The sequence below is a fragment of the Asterias rubens genome, chromosome 17, assembly GCF_902459465.1.
Source record: "Asterias rubens chromosome 17, eAstRub1.3, whole genome shotgun sequence".
In the NCBI taxonomy this organism is placed as follows: Eukaryota; Metazoa; Echinodermata; class Asteroidea; order Forcipulatida; family Asteriidae; genus Asterias; species Asterias rubens.
In genome coordinates, this window is record NC_047078.1 from 10730627 (window position 1) to 10752904 (window position 22278).

The 22278-nt window shown below is 39.2% G+C and overlaps 2 protein-coding genes across 3 annotated transcripts in view; one reads left to right on the forward strand and one right to left on the reverse strand.

The window, feature by feature from the left end:
• The window catches only part of LOC117301348 (tyrosine-protein kinase JAK1-like), a 43191-nt gene extending 26138 nt beyond the window's left edge, over nucleotides 1-17053 (reverse strand). For both annotated transcript variants that reach the window (XM_033785271.1, XM_033785268.1), the window contains exons 1-4: nucleotides 16779-17053; nucleotides 13742-14373; nucleotides 9144-9332; nucleotides 5219-5335 (exon numbers count right to left, since the gene is read on the reverse strand). In XM_033785271.1, coding sequence (XP_033641162.1) covers nucleotides 5219-5335; nucleotides 9144-9332; nucleotides 13742-14269 — 834 coding nt within the window. In that variant the 5' untranslated portion in view covers nucleotides 14270-14373; nucleotides 16779-17053. The remainder of the gene's footprint in view (nucleotides 1-5218; nucleotides 5336-9143; nucleotides 9333-13741; nucleotides 14374-16778) is intronic.
• A 356-nt stretch (nucleotides 17054-17409) lies between these two features.
• On the forward strand, nucleotides 17410-21762 carry LOC117301479 (ubiquitin-60S ribosomal protein L40). Its single transcript, XM_033785502.1, has 5 exons — nucleotides 17410-17503; nucleotides 18474-18585; nucleotides 19329-19415; nucleotides 20450-20552; nucleotides 21281-21762. The coding sequence occupies exons 2-5, from the start codon at nucleotides 18483-18485 to the stop codon at nucleotides 21372-21374; spliced, it is 387 nt and encodes a 128-aa protein (XP_033641393.1). The 5' UTR covers nucleotides 17410-17503; nucleotides 18474-18482; the 3' UTR covers nucleotides 21375-21762.
• The last annotated feature ends 516 nt before the right edge of the window (nucleotides 21763-22278 follow it).

A 22278-nucleotide genomic window follows, 5' to 3' on the forward strand; every position in this document is an offset into this window, starting at 1 on the left:
TGAACAATGTACCCAGTCTCGACAGTCCCGGCATGCCTGGGGCGACATGTCTTTTTTGGCCATCATCTGGAACTCTCTTAATCTTAGACATGTTAGATCTTGTCTTTGTACCACAAAAATTCAACTCTTTTCTCAAAACTATATCTTATGTCATAGGTTTCAAAGACTAATTTAGTTTGTATATTTTCTTTCATTTGTTGTGGGTTTTACTGCAGCTTGAACACCCAGCAGGTTGGATTTAACCATTTAGCCACTGTACCGCCCAGCCGCATATACATGTAGCGATACACTGTATGCGGTACGAGGAAACCTCGCTAGCTTGTGTTTGTAGAAAAAAGGAACATCAAAAGAAAACTCGATAGTCATTAGTAGGTCTACACATTTGTTAATATATCTAGTTGTTATAGATCGTTATTAATTCTCCCTTCACAGTTGACTTGTCGAAGCTAATGATGATGAAATAATTTAGCTCTTACGAAAAATAAAACGCTCATTAGTAAACAGGAAACTGTTTTTTATGATATTTTCGAAAATTAACGCCTTCGCATTTAATCAGTATGAGCATTGAGCCAGACAAAAGCCTTGAAAAGCTACTGTGTTCATTTTATACATGCACAAAAATATTCGCCATAAAAATTACCGTAGCCGTTTAACGATAGGCATTTATTGTTCCAATGAGAACTTGTACTTTTAGACAAATATTACCGAAAGGGTAAACAATTGTGCATACACATTAAGCCATGGCTATCTTTTAAAATTTGAACTACGATTCCAGTAATTTACTGCAAGAATCTTGAGAAATTGGATTTCAGCAAACTCGGGCGGTGCAGGGACTACAGGGATAAACATGTATGGTGTGCGCAATACAAGTCTTTATTAGTAGTAATACTACATGTAGTATATTAGTAGTAGTAATATGTAGTACATTTAGTCGTAGTAGTGGTGCGAGAGGTTGTCTTCAGTCAACGCCATCTCTTTTTGATTTCCTTTTTTTTGCTAATCTTCACGCAAGTCATTGAGCTGTAATTTGTACATGTAACAATCCATTACCCAAACGGCATGGAGAGCACACTGGAAACACATGCACACAGTAGGCCTATATTACTGTACAGAACAATTTTCTTTGCAATGTTACTCATCCAATTAATTTTTTCTTTTTTTTTCAATTTCCAGATGATTTTCAAGTCGATCAGTCATGTCATGAATCCTTCATTCAGACCGTTATGCTACATGTACATGTACACGGATGGCTTGTTCCACTCTAATGGTTTCGCGATTGCTTTTTAACAACAAATCACACTGTAAGTGACGGCAACTATTAATCAAGACATACATACGTACATATGCCTATATAATGTATACTCATTAAAAAGTGCACCCCAACCACAAACGTGTTTGAGCTTATTGGTCATTGGTTGAGCGCTTTCATGTTCAGTTGAAGGGGGAAACAGGCTGTCCAGACCAAAACGGCATCACTTGTTAGCTCGGTTATGCTTGGTTTCAAGATGGGGGGACTGCTAAAAACTACCCAGAAATTCAATGGAAGTCTTTAAAAAATAAAATACCCTTGAGCATACATTGTACAACTTTTTTTTAATGTTACCAAAATTACACAGACTAAGTAAGTTCCACTACATACATGCACCGTATGTATGTACTTGAAAATAAAATGAAGGCTGTAAATTTAAAGAACATGAATTTTCAACAGATGAACAAGTACAACACGCCCCAAACTGTTTTTGTTATACTCAGTTAAATTTTAAACTGTTTCTAACATAGATTTAACACGGATTGACACGAAGACCTACGTTCAATATGTGTGTGAAATGTATCGAAGTGAAACCACACAGCAATTTTGAAAACACAAAAGGCTTGTGAATGAAAACGGATTATCAATGAAATTGGATGCGAGAAATAGAAACCTCAACACTTTTGTGTACAATGTACGTGATTGTACAAACCATGTCAACTCTACACAAGTGCACGTACAACGCATACAATTCATAATCAAAGAATTTAAGCCAGTGTTATAGCATGGATATTAATATGCAGAATAAAACGAAGTACAAAGTACAGTACAGAGTCCATCAAACTCAACCATACTGATCAGCAGTTTAGAAAAAAAAACAAGCCAAACTTTGTTATAGTAATTTTCGAATGTATGTTTAGTTTAATGTAAATTAAGATGCAATGCAATCCAAGAACCGATTGTGATGTCTTTTATGTATTTTCAAATAATAAACCATTTACAACGTATGACGTCCACACGCTTCCCTAAAGTTCAGCATGATGCAGTAACCAATGGCAGGAGTGTAAAGAGGGGCGGGGCATTGCAAGGTTAAATCAATTGTAACTAATTGTCTGAAATTGTCTGACATCCCAATAAGTTGCAAGAGAATAATAAAAGAAAACGCTCACGATGCACTAATTTGTGTCCTTTCAGATGCCTAAAAAAGGCTTCAGGCATGGCAGGCTAATTACCTCTGTCTCAAAAACTATCATTTCAGAGGGAGCCGTTTCTTACAATGTTTTATCAACAGCTCTTCAATGCCTGTTATTGCAAAGTAAGTATTTATGCTAAAAAAAAATTCTCAGAGCCAACACTCACAGAAAAGAGATTGACACATGTTTTTTACCCGCAAGTTTACTATTTATTTTTATAACACAACCTCTGGCTTGTTCTGTATTCTGGTTGGCTGAAACACAGTCACAGGGGGTGAATTAATTATAGTCTAGTGGTTGGGCATGCATGTTTTGCGGGAATTGTGCCAACTGGGCACTAGTCTTTAAAAATAGCGCCTGGTTACAGCGCCCTCTATTGACGTGAACCGTGAACAGCAACAACAAAAACTTTATTTCTTTTCCAAATTTCTTTTCTTATTTCACATTATAAGGCCGAGGTATTTTATAAAACACATATTGACTGGCATATTCGGTAGCTAGTGCACGTCTACAATGTATGTTTCCCCTCGGGCCTCTGGGTGACCAGAAGAGGGACCATTTCGACCTCGGGAAATAGACCCCTCTTCTGGTCACTCAAAGTCCCACGGGGGAATAGACGTACAATATACCCAGTACTGAATGTACCTCATTGCCAGTCAATATGTGTATAATAGCGTTCAATGCCTTATTAAAGATGAAGGACACTGAACACTATTGGTAATTGTCAAAGACAAGCCTTTACTGTTGGTGTATCTCAACATACATGTATACATAAAATAACAAACCTGTGGTAATTTGAGTTCAATAGGTCGTCGAAGTTGCGAGATAATAATGAAAGAAACAAACACCCGTGTCACACAAAGTTGTGTGCTTTCAGATGCTTGATTTCGAGACCTCAAATTCTAAATCTGTGAGGTCTCAAAATCAAATTCGTGGAAAATTACTTCTGTCTCGAAAAGCTACATTCCTTCAGAGGGAGCTGTTTCTCACAATGTTTTATACTATCAACCTCTCCCCATTACTCATTACCAAGTAACATTTTTACTAATAATTATTTTGAGTAATAACCAATAGTGTCCACTGCCTTTAACAGTACTAGTGTGATAACCCATGGGATAGAGAAAAGGCTGCTGATAGATTCAATGTGAAACCAAACCGAAACCAAAAGAAAACTAGAAGCTAAAGTTGCTTCTGTCATGGTGTGCGATACCATGGATACAGGTTCGATGTAACACGCAAACGTTTGCACTTTTCACAAGTTGCAGGTTCAAATTTCCCTTGATGTACGTACATGTACATGTAGGAGTGTCATATATGGGTGAGAAAAAAACAGAAAGTCTGGTTTCACGCTCAAACATTCTAAAGAGAAACTACATATGTAATGTAGGTCGAACACACTGTCGACAAAATTCCCATAAAAATATAATCTGCAGAAAAGACAGAGGCTGGCTACAGACAAACGCTGTGAAATAGGTTGTAACGTACCATGTTTACAATACATACAGGGTGAGTCAAAATGAAGTTGACCGAGATTATGATTTGGCTACAGACAAACGCTGTGAAATAGGTTGTAACGTACCATGTTTACAATACATACAGCGTGAGTCAAAATGAAGTTGACCGAGATTATGATTTGGCTACAGACAAACGCTGTGAAATAGGTTGTAACGTACCATGTTTACAATACATACAGCGTGAGTCAAAATGAAGTTGACCGAGATTATGATTTGAAAAACAAAACAACAACTGACACTTAAAACCAGATACTAAACAAGCAATAATACATACCTACACGTATAAGACAGTTTATCCATTCTGATTGGTCAAGAGGGCATCATGTGGGGGTGTTTAAAGGGAATGCACACGTTTGGTAATTGTCAAAGACCAGTCTTCTCACTTGGTGTATCCCAACATTTATAAGCATAAAATAACAAGCCTGTGGAAATTTGAGCTACATGTCAATTGATCATCGAAGTTGTGAGAAAACAATGAGACAAAAACACTTTTGTTGGACGAGTTTGTGTGCTTTCAGATAGGAATAAAAGACTTCTAGCTAGAAGTCTTTTATTATTTTACTAGTGAGAAATTACCTCTTTCTCAAATACTACGTTTTTTTATACTTCAGAGGAAGTCGTTTCCCACAATGTCTAAAGACTATCAACAGCTCTCCAATGATCGTTACCAAGTCAGTTTTTAAGTTAATATTTGTTTTGAGTAATTACCAAACGTGTACCTTCCCTTTATTGAAAGAACTCTTGTTTGTAGCTGTCAATTGACTATTAGTGCTTGACTATATCTAAACATATGATTTAGTAAGAAGCAAAGGATATAAACAAGTAATTCATTTGTTTTGTCAAGTATTCCGTGGACAGCTTGCAAAATGAGTACCTTTATTCAAATAGACAATTTACTCCTCCGACAAATTAATTTATCTCATTCTTTTTTTCCCCCTCATAATGTAATAAGCAGTGAGAGTGCTCGTTAAATATGCTTTAAATGTAATACTGAACTTTTAAGTGTCACTTGTTTGTTTTGAAAAACATGGCCAATCCCGGTCAACTTCTTTTTGACTCTGACACCCTGTATAATGGGAGAATTTTGAGACACTAGCGGCAGCAGACATAATGGTCTTTGTTCATGTTGTTTGCAGCTCTGAGCAAGCGCACACATGCTCAGTATTCTGCTAGTACATCCGTAGTATGAGCTAGCGCAGAACTCTGAAATAGCACCCCCCAAAAGTCTCCCATTGGTTGGCAATAAAAAATACTGTACAAACCTTTGGTTGTCCTTCGCGTTGGTTGACTAGAACAATCCAGTTAGTGGATCCTGGCGCATGAGATGCCATCATCCCAACACTTAGAATGTCTTCAAAAAATAGCTTGAAAAACCTGGCCTGAAATGTGGGAGTTTGAAGGAAAAATGAACATAATAGTAATCATAATAAATACAATAATTATCTATTTTAACGGTTATCAAAGAACAAAGCATCTGCCAATTCTGTTAAATTCCTTTAAAGGCACAGCAGCCGATTTCACATAACCCTAGGATTAATCCTAACTCGAGTTAGGGCAAGTAACTCGTCCTAACTTAGGATTAATCTTAAGGTCTGCATGCTACAGTGCAAGGCTGGGACTCGTCCTAAGTCCTAAGATTAATCCTAAGTTAGGAAGAGTTTGCCGAAATCGACGGCTGGACACCTTTGTTTGTTGTCAAACACCAGTATTCTCACTTGGTGTATACAAACATGCGTTAAATAACAAACCTGTGAGAATTTGGGCTTAATTGGTCATTGATGTTGCAAGAGAATAATGAAAGACAAAACATCCTTGTTGCATTATTTTGTGTACTTTCAGATGCACGACAAAAGGCTTCAGCTGAAGGGAGAATTTGAGTGAGAATTTACAAGCACACCTCTTTCCCAATTATACTAGTATTACATCTAGTCACTTCAGAGGGAGCCGTTTCTCGCAATGTTGTGTACTATCAACAGCTATTCATTGTTTGTTACCACGCTAGTTTCTATGCTTACAACTATTTTGAGAATGTGCGCTGACAATTCAGTGCATTAAACCGGTATTTTCACAGGTTTGTTATTTCATGCTACATGTGCTATGGTTGATCACACAAAAGCATGAACCCTGTCTCTGACTGTCTGGTCAGCTCTACCAATCCTGTGAAACCTTTTTAAAGGCAGTGGACACTATTGGTAATAATTACTCGAAAAATAGAGAGCTGTTGATAGTATCATTTTGAGAAACAGCTCCCTCTGAAGTTACGTAGTTTTCGAGAAAGAAGTAATTTTCTATGAATTTGATTTCAAGAACTCAGAAGTAGATTTTGAGGTGTCGAAATCAAGCATCTAAAAGCACACAACTTCGTGTGACAAGGGCGTTTTTTAATTTCATTCATTCATATCTCACAACTTTGACGACCAATTGAGCTCAAATTTTCACAGGTTTGTTATTTTATGCATCTATGTTTAGATACACCAAGTGAGAAGCAAGTCTTTGACCATTGACAATTACCACTAGTGTCCAGTGTCTTTAAAAAGGACAAGTAAAAAGTACAAAAGTTTTTCGTCTGGGATAAACAATAAAAAAAATTGCAAATTACAAAGAGGCCTTTTTTTTTTCGCTCATAAAAAAAATAATTACTTGCCTGTGAGACAAACAGGGTCGTAACAAAATAAATCAAGTCAACTAAAATGTTCTCTTGAGTAGTGAGGTCCAAAATTTGCTCGTGCAATCAAGTTTGGTGATTGGATTCTATAAAAAGTGTACAATGAAGGATAAAAAGTGAAAACTCTCCGATGGGTCCTAACGGGCCATCATTGCAAATTGGAAAAAACATATGGTGCCAGGCACAATTTATCCAGTGTCGTTTAAAAACTGACAGGTGGATTTATGTCTAATTGAGAAAACTACACAAGTAGTACAGCGAACGCTTTCCCTATTTACAGCAGGCCTATAGCAAAACAAAACAGGTTGATGTAGTGGTGTCTTTCCTTGCCTTCCACCTGTGGGACCCCTGGTTCAAATCCCACCGAGAGCACTATGTGGATTGACGGTACTTGACGGTATGGATATTCCCTGGAATAATTCTCGGGGGTTTTCCTCCCACATACATAGTACATACAACTAAAAATTTCTTCATTGTCTTCTCTCTTCTTGTTTGGCTCTAATAAGAGCGTTGAGAATATATCCAGATCCAGAAAACGCTTCACAACTCAAAAGCAATTGCTACTCAATACAAGCATGGCTCTCCCTGGGTTTTTTCCCAAAACTGTGGGGCATTCAGGACCCAAACTTTGCAAGTTAGGTCAAAGCTGAATTAAAATAAGGTCTTCAAACATTTTTATTTGGTGTTAATTTTGCTTTTAAAAAAGCCCTACTGTACAATCTAGAGCATTCTACTTGATTTTTTTCTTGATGTCTTTTGTAAAATAAATATATTCATAAATACCCCAGACAGTTTCGCTATATTCCTATTGGTTGAGAGCGTGTCACGAAGGGGTGCTTAAATGGTTGATAACGACTAGCTGGAGCTGTTTATAACCGGTTGTTATCGGATAGAATTGTGCGGGTTAGCCCACAACCATACGTACATGTAGCAAAGGGTGATCGATCTCGCCGTGCCATGTTAGCCACCGGATGCATTACTACGTGCACAAATGTCTAATCTGAAAACTGTCTCATAAAAATGCACCAAACGTACAGAGCTCAAGGCATCGGAAAACAGATAAGTTTTTACAGAGTTTCCTACTGTATTATGCCTAATAAATACTGTGTTAACCCAAATGGCATTTATGAATGGGAATAAAAAGAGTAGTGACTCGTTCTTAAACGGCTGATTAAACACCTTGCAGGGTCGTGGCCGTGCGATACGGCCACAACCCTGAGCACTGGTTTTAAACGGCCGATTACGAACTCGTCGCTACCCTTTTATTCCCATAATTATTTGTTTTACATGTGCACACACTGTATGATATGCCGGGAAAACAAGGAATAGAAGAGGACGTTTCACTCAGATCCACCTGCTTTGGGGGATTTGTATAATTTTAACCATTTAGCCACTGTACCGCCCAGCTGCCTATAGCGATACACTGTATGCAGTACGAGGAAACCTCGCTAGCTTGTGTTTGTAGAAAAAAAGGAACATCAAAAGAAAACTCGATAGTCATTAGTAGGTCTATGCATTTGTTAATATATCTAGTTGTTATAGATCGTTATTAACTCTCCCTTCACAGTTGACTTGTCGAAGCTAATGATGATGAAGTAATTTAGCTCTTACGAAAAATAAAACGCTCATTAGTAAACAGGAAACTGTTCATCATTTATGATGATATTGTCGAAAATTAACGCCTTCGCATGTAATCAGTATGAGCATTGAGCCAGACAAAAGTCTTGAAAAGCTACTGTGTTCATTTTATCCGTGCACAAAAATATTCGCCATAAAAATTACAGTAGCAGTTTAACGAGAGGCATTTATTGTTCCCATGAGAACTTGTACTTTTATACAAATATTACCGAAAGGGTAAAAATTGTGCTTACACATTAAGCCATGGCTATCTTTAAAAATTTGAACTACGATTCCAGTAATTTACTGCAAGAATCTTGAGAAATTGGAATCCAGCAAACTCGGGCGGTGCAGGGACTAATGGGTTAACACCTGACAAAAACCTAAACTAAAAAATATGGCCCAATTTCATGGTTCTGCTTACCATTTATGTATTTATAAGCAAAGAATCTGCGCTTGCGGAAACAGAGAACTATGTACTTACATGTACTTCAAGGGTATTTCACAGGTAAGCGGGGAATTTTGGCTTACAAGTGCGGGTTCGTACTGTACTAGGGGCATTCTATGCTTACACAGCTAGCACAGAAAGTTGGCGCTTGCATTCGGGTGCTTGCCATGTAAGCGCAGGCCTGATCACTTCACGGAGGCACGGAGGCGATTGCCTCCATTGCCCCTTGCCATTGCCATGGTGCCCAGGAAATGCTCCAGTAGAAGTTAACAGCTTCCTCATAAGTTTGATAGGGTGCCCTTTGCCAAAAGAAAAAATGCCTTGGTGCCCTCGCCCTTTCAAAAACGAAGCATACAGGCCTGCTATGGTGAATGTAAGCGCAGAATTCAGCGGTAAGCAGGGCCATGAACTTGGTACCGGTCACTTGGCACGTGACAGAGTCTTAGCTGTATTGTACCTGGTCGGCTGGTGAAGTCTGTTTTACTCCCTTGTACGTTATGCTGACCTCAAACTTCTGACCTTTGACCGTTTCAAACTCCTCCACGCCCCATGTTTCATGTTCCTCCATCAGTGAGATAAGGAACATCATGTGGCAGTTGTTGACATCCTGATCGCAGCGACGGAACTCGTCAAGGCTTGTCCTGATCTGAATTGTAATAAAGGGATGAGGGTTAGCACTAACAACAAAAATCTGTAACTGGGATCCAGATCTTAGGAGTCGGCTAGCAAATACTCCTTGGAATCTACATGTAGGCCCTATAACTCTAGTGGTTAGCAAGGCAGGAGATAACAAACATCACGAAAACATTAATGACATCCTGATCGCAGCGACGGAACTCCTCAAGGCTTTCCCTGATCTGAATTGTTATTTATAAAGAGATGAGGGTTAGTACTGACAACACAAATCTTAGGAGTCGGCTAGCAAAAGCTCCTTGGAATCTAGCCAACGCTTAATCAACCAATCAAGGGGCGTGCATTTTTAACATTATCGTTTTTGTTCTCGTTATAAATGGAGGCCTGTGTAACCGGGCATTTAGCATTCTGAGAATACTTTTTCAGATTCTCGGGTAGAAAGAAGCTCCTTGGAATCTATAACTCCAGTGGTTAGCATGAAAACATTAACCAGGGGTGCTAGTCAGTGCTCACAAAAAGTTTGAAACTGGGATCCAGATCTTAATGTTTTCTAGAATAATTTTATAGATTCTCTGGTAGAAAAAGGTTATTGGAATTTATATAACACCCAAGCAGATCCTTGCCATTTGATTGGAGGATTGTCCGTCACGTGATAGCAAATAAAAGTACCATTGCACGCTGAGTCACTCGCCAAGCTTTTTCGTTCCATCCGAAAAGTACCATTGCACGCTGGCACGCTGCCAGCGTGCAATGGTACTTTTCGGATGGAACGAAAAAGCTGAGTAAAAACATCACTGCGTGCGCGTGTCTTTGGTAACGCAGCAGGTGTTACTGCAAGAAGGCATAGTAAAATTACTAGCATTCGGCTTCTACAGTTGAAATTGTTTGTTTTGAAAGTTGTTTCTTTCAATCAAAATGACAAAGTTCTACTTGGATGTTATATAAAACAAATAATGAATGTTTTTCATTCGTGCAATGGTGCGAATATGTTCATTCGTTGAAAGCTGGAATGTTCCATTCAACTCGGCTCCGCCTCGTTGAATAGAACACTCCATCTTTCAACTCATGAACATATTCGCACCATTGCACTCATAAACATTCGCTATGTCATGTATGTGTATACTATTATAACTCCAGTGGTTATCAAAAAGGTGTAAATGCAATCATTTCAATGTACATGTACCTCCCAAGATCTGGCAACCTGAAAAGAAACAGCAGGAGACAACAATAATCACGAAAACATTTTAAAAGGGTCTGGGTACTTTTTGTCGGACACAAACACATTGTCCACAGATTTACATTAAACTGACACAGTTTGAAAACATTGATTGTAGAAACCTTTCCTTAGACTTTTACTGAGGTGCTGTATTTTTTTTGAGAAATTAGGCCTAGTAATTTAAAGATGCTATGTCAGATTTTTGGCCGATTTGACCCAAAAATTTTGATTTAAAAATCAATAGGTATTTTGATGGGGGTCGAGAAAGTTACAAGCTTTCATTTGAGCCATTGCTCGAAAAAGTCCGCCAATTATTAGTAGCAGTGAAATAAAGTGCTCAAAATTAGTTTTAGTCGGGATCCCGACAATATATCACGTGACCAATTCTATAAATGTGTTTTATTAGAAACGTTTTTAATTTTTGTCATGGTTCCTCACCATTAAAAGTAAAAGTTAAAACTTTTTTTCGTTAGACGGAGCGGGTGATACTCTTTGAAATACCTCATTCACTAAAAAAAAAATCTATTTTTTAATGTTTGGGGCCAAAAATCTGACATAGCATCTATAACAAGTGAGAAAATGGAATTAGCTGTCAGGCTGTTGCAAACAACTTACTAACCAAAAGGACTGAGGTTATAAATGCAAAAAAATAGTAAATGGCGTGACGTTTGGACCCTAGCAGAGTCCAGGCCTGACACTTCACGGAGGCAACGAAGGCGATTGCCTCCGTTGCCCCTTGCCATTGCCTTGGTGCCCTTGAAATGCTCCAGTAGAAATTTACAATTTCCTCATAGGGTGCCCTTTGCCAAAGAGAAAATGCCTTAGTGCCCTTGCCCTTTCAAAAACGAAGCATACGGGCCTGAGAGTCTTTCTCAAAGGCTTTCTCTAGGGTCGAAACGTCAGGCCATTAATTTATAGGCAAAAATTATCTTAGCATGTAAAACGTATTTTCGTGACAACGTTTTACTCATTTCTCAAAAGCTAACAGCGCCTCAGCTACATGTACGTAGTAATATTTTAAGGTAAAGCGTTCTATTACCCTTTCTCTTCAAACTGTGTAAGTTTAAAGCCATTGGACCCTTTCGGTTCAGAAAAAAAAAAAAAAGTTCACAGATTTACAAATAACTTACAGGGTTTACAGAAGGCAATGGTGAAAGACTTCTCTTGAAATATTATTCCATGAAATGCTTTACTTTTTGAGAAAACAGCAAAACAATATAAATTCTCGTTAACGAGAATTACGGATTTATTTGAAACACATGTCATGACACGGCGAAACGCGCGGAAACAAGGGTGGGTTTTTCCGTTGTTTTCTCCCGACTCCGATGACCGATTGAGCCTAAATTTTCACAGGTTTGTTATTTGATATAGAAGTTGTGGTACACAAAGTGTGGGCCTTGGACAACACTGTTTACCGAAAGGGTCCAACGGCTTTAATTTAAATCTGTGGACATTGTGTTTTATGTCCTACAAAAAGTACCCATACCCTTTAACCAGGGATGTGAGCACTTTACATGTACAAAAAAAGTCTAAAACTGGGATCCAGACCTTCGGAGGTGTACACATTAAGCCTGGGTGACTAGTGCAACTAGTGTCCTGTCGTCACATCTTTTTGTTGCTACGTATATCATGTAAGTCAAGTCGTGACTACCATTTTTCAACTACTTGGTTAATCATTCCGCCACGACTACATGTACATGAAAATAAGCCTTTGGGAATACATATTACATGTACTGTATTACTATATGTATACAGTAACCAGAGTATCCTTCTAGTGCTACACACATATAGAAAAGTAGACCAAAGAGCATGACTTTTTAATTTGGAGGGGAAAAACACATGGTCGAGTTCTAAGAAAGTCTGAATTAAGAAAAAATCTGAACTATTATTGTATCTGATCCCTGAGTTATTCAATCAAATGCATGACTTACCATTTGTACTCGTACATGTATGTACCTCAATCCAGACATTTTCTTTTAATTTGACAACCTTTCACTCCTTTTATCTTTTTGAGCCTACGGTCGAGATTTACATCTGGTATTTAAGCAGAAATATTGCTTAACAATTTCCTGCTTAGCAGAAATGATACCAATATTAAATGGTACGACACATTTCCTTGGCTTGTACGCATAATCTTGATGTGCTACTTTTTGTGTTTTTTAATTAGCAGCTCCATGAATATGGGTCCAGGGTCTTATTTCATTGAGCTTCTTGACAGCCGATTTTGTGCTTACTTAGCAAGTTTCCATTTCTTAGCACTGGTAACCATTATGCCAGGGGGACTAGTATACACATATTGACTGGCATAATTCGGTAACTAGTATACGTCTATTCCCCCGAGGGACTTTGAGTGACCAGAAGAGGGACCTATTTCCTGAGGCTGAAGGAAATAGGCCCCTCTTCTGGTCACTCATAGGCCCGTGGGGGAATAGACGTATACACTAGTTACAGAATTATGCCAGTCAATATGTGTTTTATAACACAGCTCGGTCTTAATTGTCAAATAAGAACAGACATCTGGAAAAGAAAGGAAGTTTTGTAGTTGCTGTTCACGGTTCAAGTCAAGAGAGGGCGCTGTAACCGGGCACTATTTTCAAAGACTAGTGCCCGCTCGGGTACTAGTTCCCGCAAAGCACTAGACTATATTAGTTCATCCCATGTGACCGTGTTTCAGCCAACCAGAATACAGAACAAGCAAGAGATGTGTTATAATGAAATTTACTACTCGAATAGTCACGCCGCAAATAGTCGCGACTTCGACACTAGTCGTGACTAATTTTTAATTGCACCTTTAGCTTTTTTGCCAAAAGTGCACTAACAAAATTCACGCTATAAAAAGGGAAATGAAGGATTGTCTCACTGATGTCTTATTGTGTTTCATAAATAACTTAATATAAGTACTGAACATGTACATGTATGTAGTCATGAATAGTCATGAGCGACACAATTGTTTCATCAAACAAGTGGTCACCACTAACTATTTTTGTAGTAGTCGCAACTATTTTTGTAGCAGTCGCAGCAGCACGATTAACCAAGACAGGTAATTGGAAAAGGGTAGTCTCGACTCAACTACAAGCAATCAATAGTCACGACTACGACATTAGTCGCACTAGTTGCCCAGGCCAAGTAACCATCAAGTACACAAAAAGGCATGCAAATCTTCCTGAGTACCTTACATGTACTTAGAATAAATATAAATTGCTCACTTTCTTTTTAAGTTTCCACTTGTCCAAAATATTCAGCTTCTTGGAGAGCGAGTTTGGTAGAAACTTCCTGAAGTGCTTCCGCCCCAGACACGCTTGAACGCTTATATTTTTCTCGTTGGCATAGCGCACTATGTCCAGGACGACCAGTCCAAGCGTCTCTTCCATGGTAATCTTAGGAATCTTATCCAGATAGAAGTCATGATGGTACTGCGCAAACAGGTACCCAACAACGTTCTTATCAAGGGACGTGATATTCATCGGCGACTTAGACATGTGAAACCGCATCCGGAACGTCAGGCCGACATCCTCTGGGTAGACTTTAGCCCCAGGGGATAGCCAGAGTTTCTTGTTGCCGTCGTAAATAGCGTAAAGATTTGTGCTCAAGCGAGGGATTCTACACCTTTTTGCACAGAAGATACAAAGAGCCTCTGCTGTAAGATTTTCGGTGTAATCCATACAGATCAGTTCCCCCTTTAGGGTGTTGTATAGAAAGACCGTCACAGGCCGCTGTACTGACTGCATTTCCATCTTGCTTGCAGTCCAAGGCCGTCGATGGGGACTTAAGTTTTTCTTGGAAACTTAAAGACAGCTTCATGTGGTGTTCAGATTTCATGCCACACTAAGTGCATACTCTGTAGGGGAGATTCAAAGAAAAGGATACCGGTGTAAATATTAATTATATCAACTTCCAACCGAGTCCGGTGAAATAAACAACTGGATTTGTCACTATTCAGTGTCAGTAACAGACAACATTACAACAACTGATGCAGGAATAATTTTGTTCAGATGAATAATGTGGGGGGGGGGGGGGGGGGGGGGTAAGCGGAGGGAATGGTCACAATACAAATCACCAGGGCAAACCACCCACCCTAAGTTTTAAAAAACGAATTGTAGTGCTTTGTGAAATCGTACACTTGCCCTTTTTTTCCGTTTCTCATCATTAATTTGTCGATCCCATCCATATTTGCCAGTTTCGCAAGGGTCCCACTAGTGGTTTATTCCCAGTCCCGTTTATATCCCAGGTTGTTTTTGACGTTCAGTGTATTACTTTCATTCATGTATCCGTATCGTTTATAAGTTGGTTCTTTTACTTTCCCGTAGGGCCTATGATATCCTCGGCCCGTTAATTGTTTTGCCGTTCCCCCGTCCCCTGCCCCACCTTGTTCCCTCTCTTGTCCCATATCTAACCTGCGCCTCCGTGTGCCTTCGTCCCTGCGACTCCGTGCGTTGGCATTGTTCTTTGCTTGCCACTGTATGCCTATAAAGTTTTCCATTTTTGCGCGGGTCCCGCTAGTGGTTCTTTCCCAGTCCCATTATACCCCGTTGCGGCACCCGCTAGAAGTCATTGCAAGTGGAGGACACTCGGAGTCAGGACGAACCTTTTAGTGCTTTGAGAAATCGTACACTTGCCGTCTTTTTTCCTGTTTCTTTTTATTTGTCGGTCCCGTCTATGTTGTTTGGTTTCACGCGGTCCCGCTAGTGGTTCATTCCCAGTCCCATTTATACCCTGTTTCGAGTCTTTTCCTGTTCAGTTTATTATTTTCCTGTCCTGTATCCTTTTTAAGTCCCTTTTTCTTTTTTTCCTGTCCTTATCCATTTAGCCACTGTACCGCCCAGCCGCCTATAGCGATACACTGTATGCGGTACGAGGAAACCTCGCTAGCTTGTGTTTGTAGAAAAAAAAGGAACATCAAAAGAAAACTTGATAGTCATAAGTAGGTCTACGCATTTGTTAATCTAGTTGTTATAGATCGTTATTAATTCTCCCTTCACAGTTGACTTGTCGAAGCTAACGATGATGAAATAATTTAGCTCTTACGAAAAAAAACGCTCATTAGTAAACAGGAAATTGATCATTATTTATGATGACATTGTCGAAAATTAACGCCTTCGCATTTAATCAGTATGATCATTGAGCCAGACAAAAGCCTTGAAAAGCTATTGTGTCCATTTTATCCGTGCACAAAAATATTCGCCATAAAAATTAGCGTAGCCGTTAAACGAGAGGCATTTATTGTTCCCATGAGAACTTGTACTTTTATACAAATATTACCGAAAGGGTAAAACATTGTGCATACACAAGAACAAGCCCAAGAACATGTCACGTTAAATGTAATTTTTGTACACGTTTATTTGGACCAATTTTCAAATCATCACATCTGGACAAAATCATCATTTAGTAAGCCCTGTGATGTGTCATAGTAATTCCACAAATGTAAGGAATAAAATGAGGTATGTTGGAGTAGTATTGGACGTTTTTTAAATGGGAGAAATTTGCAATCAAACTACCTCGCATTTTACGACCTTTGAAAACTTAGCGTTTAAGACATGTATCAAAGGTGGGCTGTAATGGTGACAGTGATGAGACCGATGTTAAAAGCGGAGCCATTAACAGCTCAACAAGGGGGGCTAGGTGGTGACAGGAAACTGCAAGTTTTTGAAACAATTGACATGAGGTTATTAACTTTATAAAGGATTTATAAATCCAACACAAAACAGTAATTGTTCACTCAACTCAGCTAAATAATTATTCAATAAATGGGTAAAACAGAATATTAAGTTTTACTTTAACTGGCGGCTCGCATACAAAGGAATTCACTGATCTGATCACAATTTTGCAAAGAAACTCTGCGAGCGTCAGCTTCATTATCTCGAAGTTATGCACTAACTGGACTTTTTTAAGAACATAAAGTGACTCACATGACAGCAATTTAACTGGGGTCCCCTGCTTAACTATGGTTGTAATAAAAAGTAGCAATGTTTTATTTTTTATTTTAACAAGATTTAGCAAGAGAACTTGTTGGACAGTCATGACTGACACAGTACTCAGTTGAGTTGTGTTGTTTGTTGTAGACAGAATTCAACTTTTACACCTGGTTGTAGACAGAATTCAACTTTTACACGAGATACATTTTGCATAATCAGATAATGTTACAACCATGTTACAATTTACTAAATTAATCTTGTGTAAAAGGGCTTTAAGAAGAGGCATTTGAACAAGGCACCTTTCCAAAACAGTAAAAAAAAAATGGCTTACCGAGATTGTCATTACTGACATGACTGACAACTGCAGCTCACCGAAACTTTCACTTCATTCAATCACAGCACTGCAGCGCTTACTGAATTTGACTAAACATAGACTGAGACAGTCACCAACATGTAGCATGTCTTATCACAAACTGAAGCATCTACTGTACAGAGGGCGGATGTAATTTACTGACAAATATGATTTTATCTTCTCTGCTGACAGCAGTGGTTGAGTCGAAATGGTGACATTTCCATGACACGATACATTTCGCTCTGCACAAAATTATGATGAGTTGAACGCACTTCACGATCGTTCCCACTTAGCAGTGCGCCACATCGATCCCTGATGTTTAAACTACGCAAAGCTTAGAGTGGCACTGATAAACCAGGGGGACGGTATTGCCTCCCGGAAGCTTTTTTTTTCTTCTTTAGTTTTTAGTTTAGGTTTTATTTAGAACAAAATTGTCATTGTCGTTGTTAAGTTGGTATAAATTAAATATTGTTTTACTTCTAAGCAAAAAGGGTCACCATATAAAGTAAATATTGGCATCCAAGGCAAAAAAACCTCAACCAACCTAAAAAAGGAGGCACCTAAAAATTTACTCAATAGAGGGCGCTATACCAAATTAATGGTCAAGTTTTTTTAGCTGGTAACCAAAAAAACAACAACGTGTGGGTCAAAAAAGTACCAGTTAAATACATGTGGAGGCCTTTTTGCCGTAAAACTCGTGTGAGGTTGGTACATTACGAAAAACTCTCTTTGGGACTAATGTAAAACATGATTATTTTGTGATATTAAGCAAACAAAAATAATCAAATGTATACATGGTGTTGTAATAAGACTTCTGTATGTTAAATTATTAAATTAGTGTGAAATTAAATCTATTATTTCAATGAAACAAATGCCTCAAATGCTTGCAGGTCGAGTTGTCACATCATCATCATCATCATGTTTGATTTTTCTATAATGTTGTATTTGTAATGTAATTGCCAAGTTAAATAAGTACACCAGTTGAGTTGGTCGTCGTGTTTTCTGTATCCTGCCACCACTTTTTCATTGAAATAATTATTGATGAAATATATCTAGTATACTACATTTTTTTGTATTTAAAGTTAAACATGATTAATTAATTAAATAAGAAGATGTTCTTTTCTTTGTAAAAATGTGTGAAAAACGGGCTGTCAGGATACGGGAAGTTTTCTAGTGAATTCCAAGAATTCAAGATTTGATGGAACAAATATTAACCAGTCCAGTGTATTTCAGCACTATTCATTTTTATCTTTTTCATTTCAACTTGAAGTTCGACTGATCATTGATGCGCGGTCATTCCGCAGCTAGCCCCCCAGCCCCAACCCCCCAAGGCATCAAAATGTTGCTTTACCCCAAATACAAATGTACCAAAAATTTGCTAAATAATAATGAAAAAGACATGAAAATAACTGGAATGGAAAACCACCTGCATTTGAACTACAATATAGCATTAGCAGCAATGAATCAGGACTGATACTCCACGGAGGAAACAAAGGTGACTGCCTCCATCTTGCCCCCCCCCCTCCCCCCATCGGTCTTTGCCTTGGTGCCCTTCAAAAGTCCAGTAGAAATTTACAACAAAGGCAAGGAGAAAATGTCTTGGTGCCCTCTGACTCTCTGAAATACAAAGCATACAGGCCTGAGCAATCCTTTTGTTTTATTGTTCAATCTCAGCGATCCAACATGCAGATCTTTGTGAAGACCCTAACGGGCAAGACCATCACCCTTGAGGTCGAACCTTCAGATACTATCGAAAATGTTAAGGCAAAGATCCAAGACAAGGAAGGTAAGTAGCGACTGCTCAATTTTTGTTTCTTTGTGTCTTTACAAATTAAAAAGATTTCAGTTTGCATCGATCCCACGATTTCAGAGCAAGCAGAATTGCCTTGTAAGGTTTACAGTAGCGCAGTACAGGGGTAGGATATTTAACTTTATTTGCAAAAACAAGTATTGTTATTGAACTTTTGAAATGGCCGAATAAATAATGACAATTATAATACAATCTAGTAAGGTTTCCAGCAACACCATGTACATCGGTAATATTTGCAACTTTGCATCTTAATGATTTTTGTGAATTTGATCTAGTCGGATCGGTCCTACATGTCGATTGTGTGAAATTTGAAATCCTACTCATGTTCATGGTATTTACGGCAAAACTAACAAGAATGAAGTTTTGCGGTAAATACCATGAACATGGAGTAGGATTTGAAACTTCTCACAATTTACACGTAGGACTGATACTAGATCAAATTCACAAGAATCATCAAGATGAATCCATTTAGATCCAGAGTACATGGTTCGACCAAAAGAAAACCAAAGATAAATACAAAGTTAAAAACACTACAAATGTGACCTCATTTCAATTCAGGGTGCTTAGGCCAAACTTTGGATTTGGATTTAGAATTCCCCAGTCTTACAAAATCCTGGGGAGGACTCACTCTGAATCCTATGACTTGAATAAACAAGTTGCGTTCTCCTTGGGGGTCTAAATAAAATGTAAACTATTTTGTTATTTGACTTTGATGGCAGGTATCCCCCCTGATCAGCAGAGATTGATCTTTGCTGGTAAGCAATTGGAGGATGGCCGCACACTGTCAGACTACAACATCCAGAAAGGTAAGTACATCAAAACACTTCTTTTCCTTGCCTTGCATTGCTTCTGAATCAACAGGCGAACATACAAATTTCAAGTTGTTGAAGGGTTTGCAAATCTTCCGCACCTTCTTGATAAGAGCTCAAATCTGCTCTTGGCACTCGGGCAATTTTATTTCCTTACCTAAAGCCTCAGCTAACTTGGGAGTACAGTGCTGCCAATTCACCCTTTTTCTGCAGAAAGTTCCCTGAAAGTAAACCAACCTTTGTCATTTTCTGATAAACAAATTTGAATATCTCCCTGAATATGGTAACCTTTTTCCTATTATGTTGAGTGTGCTTCTAAAGTTCTCACATCTTTCTGATTGCAATATGCAACTGTTGGCAGCTGTGGGAGTACACAGGCTGTATTGTTATACCTCTGTGCAAATTGTGAAGTTTGATTGGTCGAGAACCAATCATGTGACGCGCAACAAAAACGCATGTTACACGGCGCGTCGCGAGCCGTGTAACATGAAAAGTGATGTACACCGGGTGTACATCACCTTGATCGTTCCCAGTGTTGGTCGATTTCGCGCTGTGTACGAAACAACCGCGGGTTCGAGGAAGTTGTTTCTCGTTCGTCTGCGTATTAAACAATGAATAGTCCGTCGTAATAATGTTTGAAGATGACAACAGAACTTCGCGAAGAGGAATAACAATTATACAAAGGTATAACAAAACAATTGTTGCACGTTGTGACTGGGGTCCATGGGTTTTGTACACCCTCGAGGGAAAATGGCACCCTCGACTTCGCCTCGGGTTCCATTTTCCCCCTCGGGTGTACAAAACGCCATGGACCCCGTCACAGCGTGCAACAATTGTATACTGTCAAGACTCGTATGTACCCTTTTACCTGGATGATGAGACTGTTAAAGCTGAATGTCTTGAACCCACAACATATTGACTCAGCAACCAGACTGAGTCCAATTAAAGCAAACCATTCGACCATGACTCTCAACTTTACTCTTTGCTTCTGGTGGCTGATATCCTTAACCTTTCTCTTCCTCTTCCCACAGAGTCTACGCTCCATCTTGTCCTGCGTCTTAGAGGAGGTCTCATCGAACCCAGCTTGAAGATCTTAGCAGCAAAGTACAACTGCGACAAAATGATCTGCCGCAAGTAAGTTCTAATCTGCTAATTGTCGTTTAAGGCGAATACAAAATTGCATCTTTTGGATTTGCGTTTTACTTTGGTTTATATTAAACCAAGAAATCCTCAAAAGAGACTACAGCCCTGTTCACACCATGAAAAAAAACCCCTCACTATATATAAATGCTAAAACTTCTCACAGTTTGCAAAATATTACGTTGTCCAGTCTGTTCTGGGTTGGCCTGCTTTCTCCCTATGGCTCTCCTCCACTTTGCCCTGTCTGTCGCGTCCCTTGCATTGACTCCAATCTTATGCATGTCGATTGACAAGGAGCTCTACCACGTTCTTGCACAGTTCGCCAACACAATCATGGTGCCACCCACAATAGGAGACTTTCCAACGCTAGGTGGCAGCAGACATACCGGGTAAATTTCCATTGTTTACGTAGTTCTGAACATGCGCATAATTCTGAGAACAATGGATTTACCCGGTAAGTCTGCTGCCCTCTATCGTCCCAGAAAGTCTCCCATTACGTTGGTACACCTCTTGACCCAGTTGGCATCCTCCTTTCTCTCCACATGACCAAACCACCTCGGCCTACCTGTGCCTCATCAATACAGGGCTGATCCCCTCCACTCCGACTCTCCTCAGCTCCTCACTTGTCAGCCAGAGACACCCCACAGGGTTTTTCATATCTGTACAATCACACACCTTGGCTTCTATTTATATGCTCTTCTGGTTTTTTTTTTCTGCATCAGGTGTTATGCCCGTCTGCATCCACGTGCCACCAACTGCCGCAAGAAGAAGTGTGGTCACTCCAACAATCTCCGCCCCAAGAAGAAGCTGAAGTAAGCTGCACGGATTGGTCTACCAGCTCAGGAGGGATACTGGCACCTGCAGATTCTATTGCCTTTTCAAAACAAACAAAACAACTTCTGATTACAGTGAATACACTCGTGGTGGTGTCAAATTGTAGAAAACATTTCATTTTACAATTGTTTTAAAAGAACTTAAAATGTCAGATACTTTGGGGTTTTATTTTCTTTGCAAAATGTGTTTTTGCTAGTGGACTATCATCTTTAATCAAGCAAGAACCACATAAACATGTCAAAACAAAACTAAAAAGTAACACCATTTATTCAATTGAAAACCCTCGGGCTTGAGTAAGGATTGTAAAGTAGAAGGAAATCAATTAAAAAAGTGGAGAAAATAAACAGAATATAAAGAAAACTTCAAAGAAGCTTTGTTGTCGTTTTACTTTTGTATGTTTTAAATGTCCATCGACTCCTTGCACCAAGATCATATTTGGCTACTCTCTTAAATTTTTCGAGAAGTCTCCGCAATTTCGAAAAAGTACTCTTGGGTAGTGGCATATAAAGCAAGACAAGCCCCAAAAGAACATAATCTACCTAGCAAGTAGAAACGCACATGTTTTTTGTTACCGCAAACCAAATAACTCAGATTGCACATTAAAATTATTGCAAGCGGGTATATGCAGCAGGGCTGAAATACATTGACTTGGGGCAAATAGTAGCTGGGTGTGATGCTGGTGCAAGGGGGTACCTCTCCCCCCCCCCCCCCAGTATCGAGGATTTAATTAACTCGGCACATGGTGGGACATCTGCTCTAGCAATAGTAGCTGGGTGTGATGCTGGTGCAAGGGGGTACCTCTCCCCCCCCCCCCCCAGTATCGAGGACTTAATTAACTCGGCACATGGTGGGACATCTGCTCTAGCAATGCAAGCGTCGAGGAGCA

Bases quoted from the DNA above. Each gene is read 5' to 3' on its own strand.
- LOC117301479 (XM_033785502.1), top strand. From the start codon at position 18,483: ATGCAGATCTTTGTGAAGACCCTAACGGGCAAGACCATCACCCTTGAG. The intron at 18,586-19,328 runs GTAAGTAGCGAC...CTTTGATGGCAG, and splicing joins AAAGATCCAAGACAAGGAAG to GTATCCCCCCTGATCAGCAG. The intron at 20,553-21,280 runs GTAAGTTCTAAT...TTTCTGCATCAG, and splicing joins GACAAAATGATCTGCCGCAA to GTGTTATGCCCGTCTGCATC.